The sequence below is a fragment of the Danio rerio genome, chromosome 18 (assembly GCF_049306965.1).
Source record: "Danio rerio strain Tuebingen ecotype United States chromosome 18, GRCz12tu, whole genome shotgun sequence".
Taxonomy (NCBI): domain Eukaryota; kingdom Metazoa; phylum Chordata; class Actinopteri; order Cypriniformes; family Danionidae; genus Danio; species Danio rerio.
In genome coordinates, this window is record NC_133193.1 from 8,630,238 (window position 1) to 8,652,941 (window position 22,704).

The 22,704-nt window shown below is 35.8% G+C and overlaps 3 protein-coding genes across 4 annotated transcripts in view; 1 reads left to right on the forward strand and 2 right to left on the reverse strand.

The window, feature by feature from the left end:
- Window positions 1-22,704, reverse strand: part of LOC101882393 (uncharacterized) — a 771,022-nt gene that overhangs the window by 595,753 nt on the left and 152,565 nt on the right. The gene's annotated exons all lie outside the window — the stretch shown is intronic.
- terb1 (telomere repeat binding bouquet formation protein 1) lies at window positions 357-20,782 on the forward strand (the record flags this gene model as incomplete). The annotated part of the gene is given in 19 exon segments (NM_001089382.1): window positions 357-467; window positions 583-711; window positions 1,048-1,176; window positions 1,944-2,004; window positions 2,312-2,409; window positions 2,900-3,028; window positions 3,101-3,253; window positions 3,344-3,475; window positions 5,930-6,055; window positions 7,403-7,515; window positions 7,626-7,832; window positions 7,961-8,250; window positions 8,922-8,986; window positions 9,134-9,229; window positions 9,624-9,893; window positions 13,379-13,420; window positions 15,782-15,852; window positions 16,047-16,214; window positions 18,895-20,782. Coding segments are annotated over 19 exon segments (2,438 nt in total), but the record flags the coding sequence as incomplete, so codon positions are not given.
- On the reverse strand, window positions 19,781-22,670 carry si:dkey-238c7.16. 2 transcript variants are annotated; one of them, XR_012393703.1, is made up of 3 exons: window positions 22,603-22,666; window positions 20,350-21,549; window positions 19,781-20,209 (listed from the first exon to the last, which is right to left on the reverse strand). XR_012393703.1 is itself a non-coding variant. In NM_001044882.2 (2 exon segments), a coding segment is annotated over 1 exon segment (630 nt). In that variant the 5' UTR covers window positions 21,542-21,549; window positions 22,603-22,670; the 3' UTR covers window positions 20,312-20,911.

A 22,704-nucleotide genomic window follows, 5' to 3' on the forward strand; every position in this document is an offset into this window, starting at 1 on the left:
TGGTTGTGCCTGAAAATCCCAGTAGATCAGCAGTTTCTGAAATACTCAGACCAGCCCGTCTGACATTAATAACCATGTCACATTCAAAGTCACTTACAGTAAATCCTCTTTCTTCCCTATTGTGATGCTTAGTTTGAACAGCAGCAGACCGTCTTGACCATGTATACATGTCTTAATGCTTTGAGTTGCTGCCATGTAATTGTCTGGTTAGAAATTTGTGTTAGCAAGCAATTGGACAGGTGTACCTTATAAAGTGGCCGGTGAGTGTATATTATATTGTATTGCACAATACTCATCAATTGTACAGATCCAGTGGTGTATTTTGCTTTCCAAGCTGAATGATTTCACATTTCCAGCTACCAAGACAGATTTGCGTCTTTTGCTGGAATGTCTGAAATACCAGATGAAATGGCCTGGCTCACAGAAACAAGCTCTTCTCACTATCATCTCAATCTGCAAGCAAAATGGTTTGCTTTACAGCTCAAAATATAATCAAATCAAACAGAAATACAACTTTTCTTACACAAACATAAAATTAAATATACTATTGTGCAGTTTAGTGAGTGTTTTTTTGTATTTCAGATCAGTATGTTGAGTTCCTCAGAGAGATCGGAGGCATTTCTTTCATCTATAACCTATCAAAATCCAGTACTTTCTCTCAAGTTAAAGAGACTGCACTATTTACACTTGCATCTTTGGCTGAACTGCATGGTATGTGTTTGGTTACATATGGAAACAGTTAAGAGAGCACTTTCAAATAATTCAAATAATTTCTTATGTATTTACGCTGTGTCTGAGTGCAGCGTATTTTTGTTTTATTTTATAAGCAACAGATGATAAGTCCTCCAAATTTAAAATAAAAATGAATATTTTAATTTTTATTGCATAAAATAACAAAAAGTGCCATGTTTTCAGACACGTTTTTTAGTTTTTAGATCCATTTTTCACTTTTTAAATATTCAGAAATAGTATATATTGGAATGACTCTGGCTTTTGGCATGAAATGAAAACAAACATGTCTGATTACAAACATATTTTCTCCTGCAGAGAGCTGTAAACAGGCACTGTGTAGAGAAGAGATGTTTCGAGACTTTGTGCAGCATCTGGAACAGGAAATGCCTCTGACGGAGAAAAGAGTCGCAGTGTACATGCTGTCTGTATTGGTTGCCAACAACAGTAAGTCTCACCATAAAACTTGTGTCAAAACTCAGAGGCCATTTCTATGTGTATGTTTTTTTCAAAGTTGGACAGGTTGTCTGGTCAGATTATTATTTCACAATTGTGTGTACTGTTTAAGGCAAAATGATCTTTTGTTATTGTAAAAGTGCTGTTTAATGGAGAGAAATACATTTTAAATATAATAGTTTCATAATTTCTTTCTAAATTACAGTTCTTATAAGTTGTTGTTTTAATAAATTATATTTTAATAAAAACATCTGAGCAAAAATAAGATTTTTACTTATTATTTTTTGATAACTATTTTATTTTGTCTTTGCCTTTATGACAGTGCATAATATTCTACTAGTTATTTTTTAAGATACTAGTATTTAGCTAAAAGTGCAATTTACTATGTTAATTAGATTAACTAGGCAAGTTACTTTAATCAAGCAAACCACTGAACAACAGTGGTTTGTTCTGTTCCTATTAGATCAATAGAAATTATATTAGAATTAGAAATATTACATTTATTAGAAATATTTCTTAAGCGGGCTAATAATACTGACCTTAAAAAATCATTTAAAAATTAATAAATGAAACTGATTTTACTGCAGTCAAACGAAAAAATTAAGACTTTCTCCAGAATAACATAATTATAATAGGAAATGCTGTATAAAATGTCCTTGCTCAGTTAAACATCACTTGAGAAATATTTAAAAAGAATTAAAATTTCACAGGAGCGTTAATCCATTTACCTTTAACTGTATGTGTGTTTTGCGTTCTAGGATGTGGACAGACTCTTGCTAAGACCTCCAGGTGTATTGAAGCCTTACTCCGATTGTTCAGGTATGCATAACATTCAGATAATGTTCCACTTTTTGGCATCAATAGCAATCAGTTTAAATGTGTGATGTTAACTTAATCAATTTATTTTGCTTTATCCTTTTAACACTCTAAGACAGTGCATTCCTGGATGAATGAAAACATTCACAAACAGATGATAAACACTAAGATGTGAATGTATTTCAAATTCTTTCTGGTGTTTTATTGAAGTGAATCTTTAAATACAGAAAAGCATATGAACACCTATTTAAAATATTACCCTTTTGCTTAACAACCAGATTCTATTTGTTTTCTTTATGCCACTCTTTAGGCAGAGTTTTCCAGTTCCTGGTGAGTCTTATGAGCAGCTGCAGTTGTGGATCACTGTGTCTAGTGCGCTCTGTGGCTCTGTCAACAACCCTCAAAATGGTACGGGCATCTTTCTACCCCTTTACCATTGTTTACACATACACCTATATATACAGGGGTTGGACAATGAAAGTGAAGCGTCTGGTTTTAGACCACAATAAGCCATTAGTTTGGTGTAGGGTCGCTTTTTGTTACCAATACAGCATCAATTCATCTTGGGAATAATACTAAGTCCTGCACAGTGGCTGGATGGATTTTGAGGCATTCTTTTTGGAGAGTTGTGGCCAGGTCACCCCAAAGTGGCTCAATAATATTTAGGTCTGGTTATTGTGCAGGCCATAGGAGATGTTCAACTTCACTTTCGTGTTTACCAAACCACTCTGTCAACAGTCTTGCTGTGTGTATTGGTGCATTATCATCTTGATACACGGCACCGCCTTATATGTATATGTATATATGTGTGTGTGTGTGTGTGTGTGTGTGTGTGTGTGTGTGTGTGTGTGTGTGTGCAAATACATATTTTCACAACCTGATTGTTTTTATTTCACAGAGGAGAATCAGAACGTGTGTATGAGTGTTTTTCCTGAGATAAAGCCCTGGCTGCAAGAAGTGGCATTACCCAGGGCAGAGCTGGCACAACCCTTATGCTCATTTATTGGAATGACTGTGGCAAACAATCGTAAGAACATCAGCAAAATAACTCCATCTTACGTGCTCATTTTCTCATCGCATGTGAATCTGTATTTTTCAGCCTGTGCTCAGGAATATTTTGTGTCAGTGGGAGGCCTGGATTCACTCTCAGACACTCTTACCCGAGTTTTATCTCAGTCTACACACAGTGCTTCTGTTTGTAAGATGGCTACGATAATCACTAAAACACTTTCTGCCTGCATCTCTAATAACGGTAAGACACATGCATGCACACCCCAATATAACCCCAAATATAATACTGGGTTGATTAGGGTTTTCAGTTTCCTTTCTCTTTCTGTCTCAGAGCTGTTGGGATCTTCTTTATCAAAGCTGAGGGTTATCCCAGGACTACTGCGTCTGTTATCTAGCCCAAACCTTGATCCACAAGATCAGCTCGCTGTGGTGTTAACGACTGGACACCTCACAGATGCCTGTGGTCAGTTTTTGGTAACATACCATGGCAAAATGTCTTATATTCTTCCAAGTACAAAAAGGAAGTTCTGCACTATAAAAGATAAACTTAGTATTTCTAAGTAAAATTCGCAGGTATCTACACTAGGGTTGGGCATCTAAGCTATAATGCCGATCCGATACGCATCTCGATACAAAGAATACGATCCGATATATTAGCGATACATTTGTGACATATTGCGATGCAACACGATACGATTCACACCCATATCACGATACGATGCGATATTTCAGCACTAATTAGATCAAGTTTATGAGATGATGTGAAAGAGGATGCTGTGCCATTGAATGAGTTTGATTATTTATAAACCAAGCAAAACCAAGACTTTTTTTTACAAACTGGCTTTTCTCTCAGAGCCAGAGTGTCAGTTTACAGTAGAGGGCCATTTTAGAACATATAGCACATATTATTTAAGTATTTTCAAGATAAACAGAATGTATAAGTGCAATATCAATTAAAAAAATATGTATATATTTGCACTCAACATAAATAAATTTAGCATTGCACAACAAGAATTGTGATTTAACTTTTCAACTATGAAAACAAGTTTTAAAAAGATATTTTGCCACTGATTATTCAAAACTTAAGGTTGTGAACTAGCAGTGTTATGCTGCTTTGAAACATCACTGTCACTGTAAACAACAGGCTGATAAAAATATAACAAACCAGCAATCTTCTTGCTGTGAGGTGGTCAAACTACCCACTGTGCCACCGTGACACCCAATTATTTTTATCATTATTATTATTATTAATATTATTATTATTATAATTAAATAAAAATAACAGGAGGAGGTGTTTAAAACCTTCGTTCTCCGTGACACTAGGCTGAATATCTTTGCAGATGAACAATGCAATAGCATTCGTTATTGGCGTAGAGCGAGCAGAACTGTTGCGCACGGAAAAAAAAACTTGCAATGCTTTTCTCACCACTTTTGGAGCTGGTTGAAGCAGTGCGAAAGCCGGGGATGCAGAAACACTGGAAGATGCTTTCACAACAACACCGTGGCGCTCCTTCAAGTGAGATTTCAGATTAGTCGTACTGCCCGCGTATTTTACAGATGCGCGGCACATTTTGCAAATTGCATCTGTCCTGTCAAGTCGTCCATCCTTAAATCCATAATGTTGCTTGCCATACTTTAGATTTAAAACTCAGTGGGGAATAAAATGTTTGTTTTGCTTCTCGCACTTTCTGAGGGCGCTCCACTAGCTTCATCCGCACACCTGATACACTGAGTTGTAGTGTGTGCACATCCGCAAATCCGTTGCTAAGGCTTACTTTATGTAGGTCGATTAAATTATGCGCCAAAAACAGGTTGACAACACTTGTTAATAAATAAAAAATACATTCTATATTAAAAATATAAGCTGTATCTCGGAAAAATCGATGCATCTCGCAAAAACCGATGCATCTCGATTTGCTTCCAAAATTTCATTCATCCTCTGCTGCTCTACCGATGCACTCGCATCATGCACGCGCATGACCGCGTTTCGATACATATCGGTTAATCTTCCCATCCCTAATCTACACTGGTAACAACTTCTAATGCAAAAAAATTGTTTCTTGGTAAGTTAGAAATTGAACAAAATATCAGTTTACTACGAAGATTGGTTGTTTACATTGTAAATTCTATATTTAATTCTATTCTATTGTAAATACTATTCTATATGGGAGTATACAAATTATTAATTTCTATACATATACAAGTGCCAGCAATACTGACCACAATATATTGCTTGTAAAGTGAGCTTTTGGCTAAAATTCATGTCTTTTCATTTGATCCTTCTTAACAACTTTCTGATCTTTAGCTTAGCTGACTCAAGGTACAGATTTGTTCCAGATTTTTTTTTCTTGTTTTTAATCCAAATATCAAAAAAAATCTTAAATTAAGAAGCATTTTTTTTGGTCTTGATTTCGTAATGAACAAGTCAATTTTAAACACGTTTTATCTTAAAACAAGCTAAATAAATCTGCCAATGTCAAAAGTAAAATAAATGTGTTTTCATATTATTTTGCTTATCCCACTGGCAGATGATTTTGCCTGAATTAAGGAGAAACGCAATTAGTTTTTACTAGTTATTTCTGAAATCAGAAAAACATTTTTTACTTGTCTAGAAAATTCTTCTTGATTTTAGGATTTAGTTTTTGGACGAGAAACAAAAAAAAAATCTAAGTAAGAAAAAAAAGAAAATTTGTTTATTTGAAATAATTTTAACATGAAATAAAAAAAATAAATTATATGAATTTTTTTGTATTTGTTTATTAATTACAGTTGGTCCTGATTCTCACTTCAGGATCCTTATCTTCACAGCATCTTCTCAAACGGCTGCTTTTACACTTACATGTTATAAATAACATTGTTTTTGCCTGTTTTTTTGTATATTGTTGTAATTAGTCAGTCTGTTTTTTTATCTGTGCAGTAGAACAGCAGTCGCAGTTGTTGTCAGCAGGGGGTTTACCTATTATAATTACACTGCTCACTGAAACCAGTGATGAAGAGCTCAAAAAAGCAGCCATATTCGTACTTCACACCTGCAACAGAATCAGTGAGTTACTTTTTTATGTTCTCACAAGCTTACACTTAATGGCTGTAGAAGCATGCTGAAGTTAAAGTGTATGAGAGTTAATATAATCACAGTGAAGTTGCGAAAGCCTTTTTTGAATACAAAATGCAAGGACAATACTCGTCTAAGACCAGGCATACTTCTTTGCAATTCCCATGCAATTTCAGTATGGTACCATCTAACATTGTATGGGATTTAAAGCCAAACCTCACAATACATGTGCACACTATACTGCAACAAGAGGCGATTTAATCATAAATTGACATCAAAACAGCTGCCATAACATTATTTATCAATATGTGGACCTTTTTGGATTCTTGGAAGCTATGGAAATAAAAATGTAAAGCAGAAAACATGTTGGGACCACTGCTATTGTTTACATCCCTCAAAATGGTCTATACGGTCCGGTCCAATTGCTCAGAAGTGGCATCACTGCTCACATTGTCCATATTGGTGTTCATGCAGGGTTCAACGCTAAGGATTTTTTCTACTGGTCCGATCGGGCAAGTGGTTTAGATTTTTACTTGCCCTGCCAAAATTTTCACTGGCCCCACCAAGAAAAAAAGGAAAGTTAATAGCTATTTTTTAGCCACATATTTTAATTAATGTGTCAAAAATAAAGTCTGTGAATCTAGAATTTCAATACTTAAAAAAAAAAAAAGTAAATAAAAGTGTTATGCAAACAAAAAGAGCAGTATGGAAAATGTGGAGGTATTTTATTGCGGTTTGAAATTATTTAACAAAAGGTGGCTGACTTGTCAAACTGACGGCAAACTCGCTCACTTAATTTTTATTTTGTCGTGTTGTTCCCATGTAAATGTCTACTGCCAAGACGTTAGAAACAGACATTTTCTTTTAGCCTTATAATTTGATGTAGACGCCATGTTGCTGTTTGTACGTTTTACTGTTTGTTACCAGGTTACAAAAAAATTTGCAGGGTCAAATCAATCAGATAAGAGGAACCGGAAAATAATATGTTGTTTACGACATTACAGAGAATGTAGTGTGTAAAGACTTAAAAGCACAAACTTAAAATGCATGCAATTGACAAATAGTTACAGACAAGTTAAATGTTAGTGACAAGACACTAAAGCACTGTCCCAATCGGGCCAGTAATGATGCGGTCTACTGTCCCAAGTGTCTCTCACGCTAGCCCCGGGCCACCGGGCAGTCCTTATTGTTGAGCCCTGTCATGTAAACGTACCTAGTGTATCTATCCCCAGCTTAGAAGGTGCATACTGTTAATTAAAGTACTAATTATATGCTATTAACTTCAGGTGACCCCATCTAACAGCCTTTAGTACTGATTTTGTTTTCCTCTCTGCCTAGCTGAATCATTAGGCCCAGGTATGTCCACTATAGATCCAAATGAGTGTGACAGAGAGGGACAATGGCGATCAGCTGGACAGATTCTTCAGAGAATACAGCTGCTCGAAAAAAAGGTTATTTGTGTATGAATGTTATGAAATTTCACAATGTTTGCAGCACTGTTGTCTTTCAGTTGAATTGAATTTAATTATTAAGTTACTAAATTTTGCTTTTTAATTTTCAGATTGGTAAGAAACTATGGGAAAGAGACCCCGAAAGCCAACCGCACAGCATGAAGAGGTCAGACTCACATGTGGAATGCGATGATGAATTGTGGGAGGGTTCTGTAATGCGAAAGGTCAAAGGTAATCATCGAGTATATGGGGAGTTCCGCGCAATTCCTGCAGGAACTCCAATCACAAGTGAAATACTGCAAGACCAGGATAGTTTGGTAAGTATGTACACACATTGATTTCTAATGTGTAAATGTTAAGCATTGAGCATTAGGTTACACCAGTTTCAACAACTTTAATAGATCATTTAAAGGTAAGATTGTGTGTTTGTGTATGTGACCACCAGCAGCCTGACAGCTCTGAAGAGGGTTTGAGTCCTGTCCAAGTCAACCTTTTCAAAGGCCCTAACTGGGAAAAGAGCAAAAAGAGAAAGCATAAACAAAAGAGAGAGAATGAGAGGAGTGACAACCAGGAAACAAGGAGAGAAGGAGTGAACAAGAGAGAACTGAAGAGGAATGTGAAGTCTGAAAGAGTGGTGAAGAGATTAAAGATGATGAATCTAGAGTCTGATGATGATGGTTATGAACTTCTCCAAAACTGCAGCACACCAACAGAGGGCAACAGAGATACACAGGGGTAAACAAACACACCGTGAGATTTTCTAGATGCACACATTGGGTAGATTCCATTCTACGGGCTTATTAGAGCGTAGGGATGATCCCTTCCGAATTGAGAGCAGTGTGAGACACAAAAAACTTCATTGCTCAGAGGATCATAGCCTAAAGCAGGGGTGTCAAACTCTTCTGGAGGCCGCAGCCCTGCACTGTTTAATTATAGCCCTGCTCCAACACACTAACCTGTAGGTTTCAAACAAGCCTGAAGGACTGAATTAGTTTGATCAGGTGTGTTTAATTAGGGTTGAAACTAAACTGCCTAAAACAGTGTTTCTCAACCACGTTCCTGGAGGACCACCAACACTTCATGTTTTGGATATCTCCTTTGTCTGTCACAAATATTATGGGACTTTCAGTCTCTGTTAAAGGTCTGAATCAGGTATGTTCGGTTAAGGAGACTTTGGCTGTTTCTCAATTCGAAGAACGCAGAGAATGGACTCGTTAAACAGGGACATTCCCAATTACTCTTGCTTCTTCATTCTTACTTGTTTTATTCAGGATTAGCATGTTCACATAAAATCCAGATTCACATAAAGCATTTCATGTCGATGACTTTTCAAGACAGAGTCTGTAAATTTTTCCTCCTCAAGGGAGTGACATTTCTCTCTCCATTTTATTTTTCTTGGGTTTCAGCCCAGATATTTTCAGACATCCTGATCCCGTGAAGAGAAACCAGCGCGAACCCTCTCTCTCAGATGGTAAATCTTTCTTAAAACATCAAACTTAGCACTTTGTGCGAAGTCACAGTTAAACCCGTCACTCCTCCTCATCTACTGTATAGAATGATTTCTGTGGTAATCATGTGATGTTTAAGATAATCGCGTTGTGCTGAATTCTGTTTTCAGATAATATGTCTCTATGCACAGAGCTGTTAGACAAAGAAATCAACAAGTTTCTAAAACCACCATCTGCTTCGAAGTCCAACACTCTACGCTGTGCAGGTGTGTGTCTGTATACATGCACACAAATAACATTTAAAATATGAAAGGGATAGTGCACTCAAAAATAAAGACTAACCGCTCATGATTTACTCTCCGTCATGTGCTTTTAAATCTTTGTGATATATATTTTGAAGACCTTACTGACTTCCATAGTAGGAAAAAATTGACGTCAATGGGTTTCAGATACCAGCATTCTTCAGAATACCTTCCTTTGTGTTCAACAGAAGAAAGAAACTCAAATAGATCTGTATCAAGTGAAGGATGAATACAATTTTGGGGTGAACTATCCCTTTAAAAGCAATACATTCTGCCACTTTCTGCTTCTTCATCACTCTCATTGTTCTTCTATCTTCTTTTTCTCCACACTGTCACAAACACATATTTTCTGTCTCAGGTTGTGTGAAACATATGAATGAGCTGAACAGTCGGTCATTTGGCGCTGTGTTGAGTAGCTGCAGATTTCAGTGTGACTTTCACTTGACGCTGAGAGAGGCAGAGGATCGATTCAGGAGAAGCCAGCCATTAAAGAGGACTAGCCACACTCCAACACACACTCACATCAACACACACCGCAAAATCAGAGAGCACAGCACAAGCGCTCAAGAGCATAAACAGAAGAGCAAGAGGGAAAAACACAAGCTGAGTCACCAATCATCAGACAGATGTAAGAGACGGCGTCTTTCACAATAGCTTTACTAGAACAAGGGCTGGAGAACCAAACACACCCTCGTGATTTGCATTTAGTAATTTAGCAGATGCTTTTATACGAAGCAACAATGTGAGTTGGGGAAAGAGTTATAATTAAATGTATATTCTGATATTCTGTTTGAAAATGGTTTATACAGTAGACCAGGGGTCACCAAACTTGTTCCTGGAGGGCCGGTGTCCAGCAGATTTTAGCCCCAACTCTAGTCAAACACACCTGAACTAGCTAATCAAGGTGTTACTAGGTATACTTGAAACACCCAGGCAGTTGTGTTGAGGCAAGTTGAAGCTAAACCTTGCAGGGACACCGGCCCTCCAGGACCGAGATTGATGACCCCTGCAATAGACTGTCATTCCACATCGTAGTACAATAATACTATTGGTGATCTTTAGCAATAAGTGCCCATAGAATTATACAATAAAAAGCGCAACATCTTAAAATAAATAATACAGATAAATAGACAATATAAAAGAAATTGGGAATATACAAAAAAAAGAGCAATACAACAGGATATTTAAGTGCAATCTATACTTAGAAACTCTTCTTTAAGTCTAAAATGATTTTCTTTTTTGTTTATTCTTATTTTATATTGTCTTTTATATTTATCTGTATTTTATACATTACTCTTTTATTGTATTTAATATTTTCATGACAGACTGTGGAATTATGATTTTTTTTTTAGATATCATGGCCCCTTATTGCACAATTAGTAGTAACAAAGGCTGTGTCTAAAATTGCATACTTCCATACTATATAGTATGCTAAAAACAGTATGTGAGCCAAGTGGTATGTCCGAATTAATAGAATTTGATAAATAGTGTCCGAGAAGTACCTAAATGGCCTACTACTTCCAGCGTGATTCTGAAATGTGGATCTGATGGGTACTATGCTATCTCATAATGCATCGCAAGAGAATATATGAATGGGAGTAAAGCGACGCAACTGATATGTGTAGGTCACGTGATCATGTCAAAATAGAAGATGTAGTATGTCCGAGTTCTATTCTTACTACTTACCTACTGAGTAAAAGGCGGTTTCGGATGCAGCCTGCGTCATTCCATGTGGTAGTACAATAATACTATTTGTGATCATTTAGCAATAAGTGCCCATAGAATTATACAATAAAAAAGAGCAACATCTAAAAAAAAATACAGTTAAATAGACTATAAAAAAGTGGGAATATACAAAAAAAGAGCAATACAACAGGATATTTAAGTGAAATCTATCCTTTTTTTTAGGCTAAAATATTTATTTTTTTTGTATAATCTTAATTTATTTTATATTGTCTTTTATATTTACCTGTATTTTATATATTACTCTTTTATTGTATTTAATATATTCATGACAGATAGACTGTGGAATTATGCTGAAGTTTTTAAATATCATGCCCCCTTATTGCACAATTAGTTGTAACAAAGACTGCTTCTGAAATTGCATACTTCCATACTATATAGTATGCTAAAAACATTATGCAAAACGAGTAGTATGTCCGAATTCACAGAATTTGACTAACAGTTTCTGAGAAGTATCCGAATGGCCTACTTCTTCCAGCGTAATTCAGTAATGTGGATCTGATAGGCGCTGCGCTATCTCATAATGCATCGCAAGAGAGTATATGAATGGTAGTGAAGCAACTCAACTTGCATGTGTAGGTCACATGATCATGAATAAATGGTGGATGCAGTATGTTCAAGTTCTATTGATACTACTCACATTCATACTGTATAGAATTTACTTTTCTAACGGTCAAGTAGTACATTCAAATTCAAATGTAGTACCTACTGAGTAGTATGTGGTTTTTAACGCAACCTGTGTAATTCCACATTGTAGTAAAACAAAACTATTAGTGATCTTTTAGCCACAAAAAAAGATCAACATCTAAAAAAATAATACAGATAAATGCACAATATAAAAGAAATTAGGAATATACAAAAAAAAAAAGAGCAATACAACAGGACATTTAAGTGGAATCTATACTAGGAAATTCTTCAATATTTCTTTTTTTTTGTATATTCTTCATTTTTCATATTGTCTTTTGTATTCATCTGTATTATTTTATATATTGCTCTTTTATCGTATTTTATATTTTTTTATGACAGAGTCTGGAATTATGATGCCCCCTTAATGCACAATTAGTAGTAACAAAGGCTGCATTCAAAATCGCATACTTCCGTACTATATAGTACGCTAAAAACAGTATGGGAAATGAGTAGTATGTCCGAATTCATAGAATTCGAAAAACAGTACGTGTAAAGTACACGGTTGACCTACTACTTCCGGCGAGACTCTAAAAAATCATATCTGATGGACGTTACAATATCTCATAATTAGGCCCACGCAGAATCTGCACGCGCAGTAATCTGCATATTTTTAGCTCATCATTGAGTCTATGTATTTACTTGTGTAAATGTGTACATTTTATATTTATTCAGTTTTTAAATTAGGTTTACTAATATTTTTGTGATATGATAATAGAAATATTAAAATGTTCATGATTTATTTACAGTATATAGTTTGTGAAGTAATATCTTCTGTTTTAGTATATATATTATATGAGAGACTTGCTTTGTTTATCAAATAAGTGGATCTAATTAGATTTGCATTGTAAATATTAAAGTTAAAAGGGTATTATTTTTAATTTCATATATTAAGTTTTTACTTATGATACTTCTAAAATAATTCAGCATAAATCCGCAGATTTTTTACAAAATTTTCTGCAAAAATAGCAAAAAAATGTCCACAGATTCTGTCTGGCCCTGCTCATAATGCATCGCAAGAGAGTATATGAATGGGAGTGAAGTGACGCATCTGATGTGTGTAGGTCATGTGGTCATGACAAAATGGCAGATGTTGTATGTCCGGGTTCTATTTATACTACTCGCATTCATACTGTATAGAACGTACTTTTCTAAAGGTCAAGTAGTAAATTCAAATGCAGTACTTGACTACTGAGTAGTAGGCAATTTCAGCCGCAACCCATGTCACTTTAAGGCAAGTCATTTTACTTGGCGGCCATCTTTCTCAGGGATTCTGTTTGAATGGTGAAAAGTAAATTCTTCAAAACTGTTTGCCAAGCTGACGATTAAATTTCATATCTGGAATCACCAATAAAATTAAACTACAACAGTCTCTTTAGCTTCGTTCCTAAATGTTCGAATCATAAAAAATCTGCAGAAACTCTCACAAAAACACACATATGATCAGAGCCTCTTCCTCAAAGAATCGCCAGTTTATTTTGATTGACAATTGGCTCCTTTACTAGAAGGCGGGGCATCATTCACCATACAGACCTTTACATATATCCCCCATTCAAAACTATACAAGTGTCATGTCTATTCTATAGTCTTTGGCTGTATGCAATGTTTAACAACAGTATTGTGTATTAGCATCATTTTTAGTGCATCTTATATTTTATTAATGCTCAGTAATTCTTTTCTGTCAAGGTTACAGGCTCACACCCCTGAGAAGACCGCGTGAAACATACAGTAAGTGTTCCTAAGAACAAATTCCTACATGTCTTTTGAGTTTGATAGAGAAGACAGTGGGATTTAGAGGTAAAGAGGGAAACATTCATAGTACCTGTGCCATTATAAACATCTGCAATATAAGTTTGATAAATAGTGCATGTGCGTGCAAAGAACTGGGATATAATATTGAATAAGTTACTGTTTCATAACACAAGACACAGGACTGTGCTTTTCACTTTTGTCTATGGTGTTGAAATGTCTTTCCATCTTTACTCTCATTTTTTTTTTCCTTTCATGTCCTCCTTTTACCCTCAGTCTCACTCATTCCATTCTCTCCATTGCCGAGTTGTGGTCTCTGAGTGCTGTTCAGTTGTTCCTATATGGCTTCTTTCCCAAAACCACAAGACTTTTTCACTGGACTTTCTAGAGATGTTCTTAGTGTAATTGTCAAGTAAATGGTAACGTACCGTTATCCAGTCATTATCACAATTCAAGCCCGGAAAGGGTGAGTCAACCCCAACTAAAAGTTTTTTTTTTAGCTGTTTTACAATCGTGAAGGTGGCACTAATGCATTATCTTGTTCAAATAAAATGAGCAGTTTACAGTTTAGCAGCTATTATGCATCACTTAAAAATCAAGCATTTCATAGTCCCTCATGAGTAGTTACTAATTCAAATTTTATGTGTTTCTTAAAGGTCATGTGAAATAAAAATAAAAAAGGTTTTTAGGTGTTAGTGTCAGTATGTTACTGTGGTCTAACGAATCACAAATCTCACAGTTTGGATCACTTGATGTTTTTTAGTCTCTGATCGGACCATTTTTCGCATCAGCCAAAAAAGGGAGGAGAAAAATGTAATTTGCTTGCCCTCTATCACAAAACAGTACTTCAAGAAACTTTTGGTTTTAACAAACAGAACTTAGAACCTGTAATTTTATTAAAAATAAAATTAATAAATTATATAATATTCAGTGCTGTGAAAAATTCACTATCACTACAGCTGTTGCTGATAAGGCCAAATGCATAAATCTAACAATATGATTTGTACAACCCATATTTATTTTTAGTCTCATTTTCAATAAATAATTCAGTTATTCACTCATTAAACTTCATCTTTTATTGCTAGATGTGTCATTTTTAAAGAATTATTTAGTGGCCTATTTTTTATTGCTGGTTGATGGCCACCTGGTTAAATAATGTAATTGCTGCCTACAACTTTTTGAGCGTCAAGATAAATGCATATGACAGTGATTTGAATCTTTCCCATAAACCTCAGTGGTTATATCTAAACTATAAACTGTTCTCCCAGTACTCCTGTGTTATTTGACTGTAACTTCATGACTAACTCAAAAGACTAAAGACTGAATCTCTTTCTTGATTTTGCGTTTTTCAAACACAGATTTGAATGCAGCGATTCGAAGGATTAATAAACATATGCAAATAACCCATCATTTATTGTGTATGTTGTGTGGGTGTTGAGATCCTGATCTTTCGATGATTTATCGTGCAGCTTACACTGAATGCATTATGTAGGCTAAACAAGTAGTGACAGAAAACACCTTTCATAATCCAAGAAACCCACCATATCCTGATTAACCTACCACAACTACTCCCATCATCATTCCATTGTACAGGAAATTCTAAATGCTTTCATACATGTGATTTGAATGATGTGAGAGGCGATCTCTCTCTGAGATTTGTTACAAATTTAGAATTAATTTACAAGTAAAAAAATGTATTAATCTGCAGGTCACATGTGATTTAAACCATGAGTTGTGATCCGTACGAATCACAGATGAACCAAGATCTGTTACACCCCTAGTATGTTAGTTTTAAGCATATCTTTAAGCTAGTGTGCTCCAAAACCGTGACAATTTACTTTTAGAAGATATAAAACTGATGTAAACATCCCAAGCTTGTGGTTTGTCACTTCCACCTAAATAGATAGATGATTTTTTTTTCACGTCATCTCATACTTTAGGCATCAAATATTGACCAGTCAACTGCTTTCTATTTCTAAAATGTAATTGTAAAATATAATTGTTAATTGTAATTTTGTAAATTGTAAAATATAATTATAGTTTACTGGCATTTCTATTTGAAGCCATCATATTGAGTAAGAATGTCATAAAAGAGCATATGTGTAGAGAAGATGGCATACTTGATTATGGTATTTATACTGTGGCATACTAGAGTACTGGGTTCTATAAAGCATATGCACTTTTACACTGCCCACTAAATCATTCTAAAGATCAATGTACCTCCTCGCTTCCCTGTGCAAGTCTAACCATTTGTATTGCTTTTGCCAGCATGGACACATTTAGTATAGTTTGGTTCATTAATTCCACTTCCTTTCCCCCTTATCCTGCATTTTCTCTTAGGCCCTGACGTGAAACAGTGGACGGATCACAGACATCTCAAGAAAAGCTCTGAAGACGCTCGCTCCAAAAATGTATAGTACTATTCATAACTGTGATTTCACGATTACAACGATCTCATCTGAAGCGTTTTAAATTCTCTTAGTCAGTCTTGCTATTTCCAGATGTTTTTTTTTAACACAGAATCAAAGAAAATGCAAATGTCAATCCAATAACTTGCTCTTCCTCTGAAATAACTTTTATCATCTTTAATGATTTTCTTCTTTAGTCTTCAGGCAGACACAGAAAGAGGCAGAACTGGTCTGATAAAGAGCTGTGCTACCTCACCAAGGGTGTGAAGAGGTTTGGTCACTCCTGGAACACCATCCTCTGGAAGTATCCCTTCCACCCCGGGCGCACCAATGTAGACCTGGCCAAGAAGTTTTACCACATGCAGGTCTCCCGATGCTTACTTACGATTTTACCCTAAGAAGATGGGTATATTTTGCATAAACTTTATAGGCTATTAAAGGGGAACTATTATGCAAAAATCACATTTATAGGTGGTTTAAACACAGTTGTGTGGCAACAGTCTGTGAATATATCCAGCTTCTAATGGTAAAAATATATTAATTTTATTTTTTTATATTACACTACTTGTTTTTGAATCTGCCACTATGCTGACACATCGGCATTTGTAGCTCCACCCTCTTTTAAAAAGGCTGGGAGCACAATCTAATTTAAATTTAAAGTGATGGCCACCATAATGGCACAATTATGGTCTAAGGCTAAATGGGGTAGTTTCAAAGAGTTTTAAACATTATTTGTGTGGTCACATTCACACTCTTGAGACTTATTTTACAATAATATTAATAGTTACATTAATAGTTCCATTTGTTTTGCAACATATCCTTCTCACTTTCATTGGTATTTTTTTTGTTAATATATATATATATATATATATATATATATATATATATATATATATATATATATATTAGGGCTGCACTATTTCAGCAGATGACTTAAATAGCTCTATTAGGAATGAAATCATTAACCTTGATTGGTATAATCTTGTAGAGTTGTAAATCAAATAAATTGCAAGCATAAAAAATAAGATCAGAGATACAGTAAAAGTGAAATAAGTAATCAATACTTGGCTACATCAATAATGTATCGCAATAATTATTCACAATAAATCAACATATTTTGTCCTGCTCCCAATATTGAAGAATTATATGTAATGTAAACTCTGTACATTTCTTATTGCCGAACAACTATTATAATCTATTGCGAAAGCACACATTCGCAGTTCGCTGCAGTGCAAAAATCAAGCTTGGTGAACTCTGACCTGCGCAATTGCATCACTTGATTGCGTGAGACCAATCAATGATCAAAACATGACCTTTCTGGACAGAAATGCATGCATGCAGCAATCGCTCGCTTTTTTTTAAATGTCTAATAATCTTGTTTTATCCCGCCTGTTTCGCAGCACCGTACGACAGAATTCGCACACACTAACTCTAGAGTGAGAGCAGCTATAAGGAATGTAGCTGGAAGGGCATCCGCTATGTAAAAACTTGCTGGATAAGTTGGCGGTTCATTCCCCTGTGGCGACCCCGGATTAATAAAGGGACTAAGCCGACAAGATAATGAATGAATGAATAAATGAAGATTGGAAAAACGTTGCCTGGTCCGATAAGTCTCGATTTCTTCTGCGACATTCGGATGGTAGGGTCAGAATTTGGCATCAACAACATGAAAGCATGGATCTATCCTGCCTTGTGTAAACAGTTCAAGCTGGTGGTGGTGTAATGGAGTAGGGGATATTTTCTTGGCACACTTTGGGCCCATTTAGTAACAAGTGAGCATTGTGTCAATGCCACAGCCTACCTAAGTTGTTGCTGACCATGTTCATCCCTTTAAGACCACAGTGTACCCATCTTCTAATGGCTACTTCCAGCAGGACAACACGCCATGTCATAAAGCGTTAATCATCACAGTCTTGTTTCTTAAACATGACAATGAGTTCACTGCACTCAAACTGCCTCCACAGTCACCATATTTCAATACAATAGAGCACCTTTGGGATGTGATGGAATGGAAGATTTGCATCATGGATGTGCAGTAGAAAAATCTGCATCAACTGCGGGATACTATAATGTCAATATGGACCAAAATCTCTGAGGAATATTTCCAGTACCTTGTTGAATCTATATCATGAGGGATTTAAGCAGTTCTAAAGGGGATACTAGTAAGGTGTACCTAATAAAGTGGCCAGTGTATGCCATCGGCTTCACAGGGGGCCTCCGTCACATGATCTTGAATTGGGGTCCTTTTAACAAATAAAAATTTGTTCAGTGGAATTAAAATTAGCATTTAGTGTCACATCAGAGGGCATGGTTTTCATATATATATAAAATGGATGATTGCCACTTACAAATAGCCTCTTATAAAATTATTAATACATACCTCAGGTCTAATTTTACGATTCCGATTGTTTTTAATTTATGAGAAGGGTAATTTATTGATGCTTGAGATAGGAGCAACATTGGTTCAAATGTAATAACAGCTGTTTTTATAGCAAGAGGTCCGTGAAAGACAAAGAAATGCTTAACCGTTTACTGCTTTTTAAATTATATCATGTCAATATTAATTATATTTTTTTGTGATGTGTGACAGTTAAAATGTAAAGTGTGACTTCAACAACATATATGCATTTATTTATCTGTACTCTCCAAATACTTTCATGTTTGAAATAGTATAAAACATAAATATTAAAATAGATAAATAGATCCAGTGATAGTGGGCTCCAAACATGTGTTCATTAAAAGAAAATGCTAAAGAAACTGTGACTTCTTTGGTATGTGGCTGTCATACTATTACATAACACAATCTGTCCTTGGTGTCTTTTCAGTTCAAAATGACTAACAAGACATGGCTCAATAAAAATCTAGAAACATCGGATTTTAGCCAATTTGCAATGCCAGTACCTTCGAGACTTTGTTTGTATCTAAGCTTTATCATGGAAAGCAGAGCACATACTGTAACATATTCTTGCTTCCTGTTTCATTTCCCCAATAGTGTCCTCTCAGAATCCTAATTCGTTTTTTTTTCTCTCTCTCTTTTACTGACAGAAAGCCAAAGCCCAGGGTGTGGATCTGTCTGTTGCAAAGGCCTTATAAACATCACCGACTCAAGAAAGGACGTTATGTTATTGGATATTTTTGTTTTCAGACTGTATATTTTTGTGTATAACAAGGTTATTTGTTAGAAAAAAAAAAGAGTAATGTAAAAAAAGGAGAAAAAATATTTAGTTTCTTCTTAAATTTGGTATTTTTCCGTTGTTTATTGGAAATGGAATGCAGAACTGGTCACGCATATCTATTTGTTTTCAGTCAAATCTACTTGATTTGCATGGGAGTCTATACTGTATGTATATTTGTATAAAGCTGAGCAGTGATGCGTTCCCATTGCTCCTGTCATCTAAATTCATTCCTCTTATGGCTGAAGTACACAAAGCTCTGTTACACAAAGATAATGAGGCATGGCATTTCCTTTAGATTCCTACAAACGGAAGCAGCTTAATATTTCATCAAACTTCGCTACACATTCAGTACAATAAACACAGTGAAAAGATGTTTGTTTACATAAACCCAAAGTTTCTTAGGATGAGAGCCAGAAAGTTAACCTCAAAAAAAATACTAATGTCCCACGGGACCCCTTTTCTCTGGAAAGAATGTTGCCCCCCTCTCCCCAGAAACCTCTCTGAGAAAACTCTTGAGATGGGGCATGTTATCTTCCCAGAAAGCTCCTGCGTATTGGGTTAGTTCATACACTTTTATGTTGTGTTTTGTCTGCACTCCAAATGATTTCAAACACCATTGCAGTAGTGTGTCAACTTATTTTCAATATCCTTGATGTTTTGTTCAAAAGTTATAAAGAGATTCTGTAGGAATGCATACCGTTTTTTGATTTTTTGGAGGGTGGTTGTATAAAATACAGATCAAGGAAGAATGTCAATTGTGAGTTGTTGAAGTCTTTATTTTCATTTACTACAATCATTGTTTTAATGTACATTCTTTTCCATTTCTCCTATGGGAGACTGGCTGGACCGCTCATACACAATCAGCTTGGAAGAATACAGACCATCAAGAAGAAAAAAAAAGATATCAGACGGCTGGTTTACTGCTTGTCGACCAATTGGTAGGAATAACATTAGGAATGTTCATTAGATCTGACATAGCTGGTTTGTATACCTAATAGGGTTTACATGCAGCTTAAAGGGTTTTTATGGCAGGGTTGTGTAAAATTCACAAGGGATAGTTCACCAAAAAATGAATTCTGCTATCATCCCTGCAAACATTTTTGGTCTTTAAATGATGTCTAATAGACGTCTAAACATAGTCATCTTGGCTAAAACAATGCTAAATTTGGGCTGTCAGTGAAAATCTAATAGACGTCTAGGAGTCATCAAATAAACAGAAATGAATGACTACACATATAAAGTCTGTCTAATCTGTTTATTTGATGTCTAGTTTTGGGCTATTCTTAGATGTCTATTAGATTTTCACTGACTGCCTATGTTTAACCTTGTTTTAGCCAAGCTGTCTACGTTTAGATGTCTATTAGACACAAATTTGTTTGCTGGGATATTACCAACTTGAGTTCATTTTCGGTGTTGAACACAAAAGAAGATATTTGAAGAATGCTGGGGGACCCATTGACTTCCATTAGTATGTGTATTTTCCTACTATCGAAGTCAATTGGTGCCAGCAACAACAGCAATCTTCAAAATATCATCTTTTGTGTTCAACAGAAGAAAAAAACTCGTAATTATGGAGAATAAATGAGGTAATTTAGAATTTTAGGTGAACATTCTCTTTAAAGAACAAGGCTAACTTTCAAAGTTTTTCTTAACTTTTGATTTTATTTATACAACTATTGGTTAATTTATTAATTTCATTATGCATTTAAAAAAATGTATTCTTCATCCAGTTTGCTACCCAAGTTAAATTCTGAATCACAATCCTGTTTTAATTCTAAATCCTTGGGGGGAAAACATGACTGTTCATTTTCTTTAATAATGTTGTGATACACATGCGTCTAATGACCTTTCAGCCGCTGCTGTCTTCTAAAGGAGAGTATAGTGGTTTATATGAGGTTGACTGTGTCTACTGCTTTCTGTCCCATATCCTCCAAAGTGAATGAGGGATCCGAGTCAGGGAGTGTGGTTTCATGAGTCAGTTTACAGTCCAATGAGGGCGTCTCCACCTTATCCAGACATTCCTTCTCTGCTGGTGCAGGATTACTACTTTTGTCTTCCACCGTCTCACCGGTCATGGCTTCACTCACCACTGCGACTCCAGAAATGAGGGCTTCTGAGATTGGAGATTTCAGCAGGTCATCCAAAAGGCTGGGTTCAACATCACAAGAAGCAGGATCAGACTTCTGCTCGGGGTCTTGCTCTGCAGATTCCTTCCCGATCAGACTGACGGATGCCAATGCAGACTCCACTGCTTCAATGCCTTTGTTTACCACGTCTTCCACCGGTGCAGCAATCTGTTCAGTGACTGCGTTCACTGTTTCTCCTACAGCTTGTGTGATGCTGTCCAGGACGTTGGTTGAGGACTCAGGCTTCTCTTCTTCAGGCTTGTTCCCTTCACAACATTTCTGCTCTTGGTTCTCAGTCCCGTCTGCTGTTTCAGTCTCTGCCACAGCTGGATCTGCTGTCTCTGCTCCAATCCCAGCTTCACTCTTCTTTCGACTGAGCTTTGCTCCCATTCTGCTCCCTTGCAATAGAGAGATCACACAAATATAAACATATTTGAATATAGCAGACTATGTCGGGCTAAAACATTCTTGTTCATTAAACATCATAGTGGAAAGAACTTGAAAAAGAAAATGACCCACAGGAAATGGGGTTAGCAGGAACAACAAATTACATAATATAATTTTTTTTTTACATTTTATTTTCCAGCTAAATTAACCCTCTGTTACTGTTCAGTCAGTTTACACCAAAACGTTTTATTAACATAAATAGGTTGACAGATGGAGATGGACAGACAGAGAAAATTACTGACATATAGATGGATGGAATGAAGATGTAAATGAAACTATTGAAAGCTCAACTTTTGGACATATGAGCCTCAAATTTAAGTTTTAGTGTATTCCATATGAAACAAAACTTCTTTTTACTTTTTCTACTTTACTGCAGTAATCTGCCGCATGTCTGTGAAAGGCACGCCAAGTGAACTACTCAAAAAATAAATGTGCTTCTTACTTGTACTTTCAGTGCAAAACAAATAGCATTTTAACCATGGGTTAGTTAGACATGAGAGCATAATGTCCGCTTCTTGTGGTTTTATTGGCCAGCAATTGGGAATGTTCAACTTTCATGGCCATTTATGTGATTAATTAGACAAAGGGCTGTTTTAATTTAGCATACGCAAGACATCCACCTAAAAATCTTCGCGTTATTCTAACTGTGCGTGTTATTTATATTATAAGTAAATATGCAAATAAAGAACTATTTTTTAACTCAGCCACACCTTCTTCCAACTAATGAAGTGCACTGAACATGGGTCTCATCTGACGACCACACTCCTAAAAGGAGGTTTAGAATATAATTGCACTGTAATTTACTTTAAACACATTACACCGTGACAAAACATGGCGAAATGTAAAAACGTTAGAATTTTCACTACTGACGTGGCATCTCACCGCTGAGTCTTCACAAAGCAGAGACCTTCTGACAGCACCGACAAACAGCACACATACTTATTTTAAATATACCAAAGCAGAAACATAGCAAAGTTTAAATATCAAAATGTCCATAAACCTACCTTTGTTTAACGGTGAATGATTGACGACGCGGCAAACACAAAATCAGAGATGGAGAGACTGACTGAGCAAAGGGAGGAAAACTGCTAGTGATGTACAGTTTC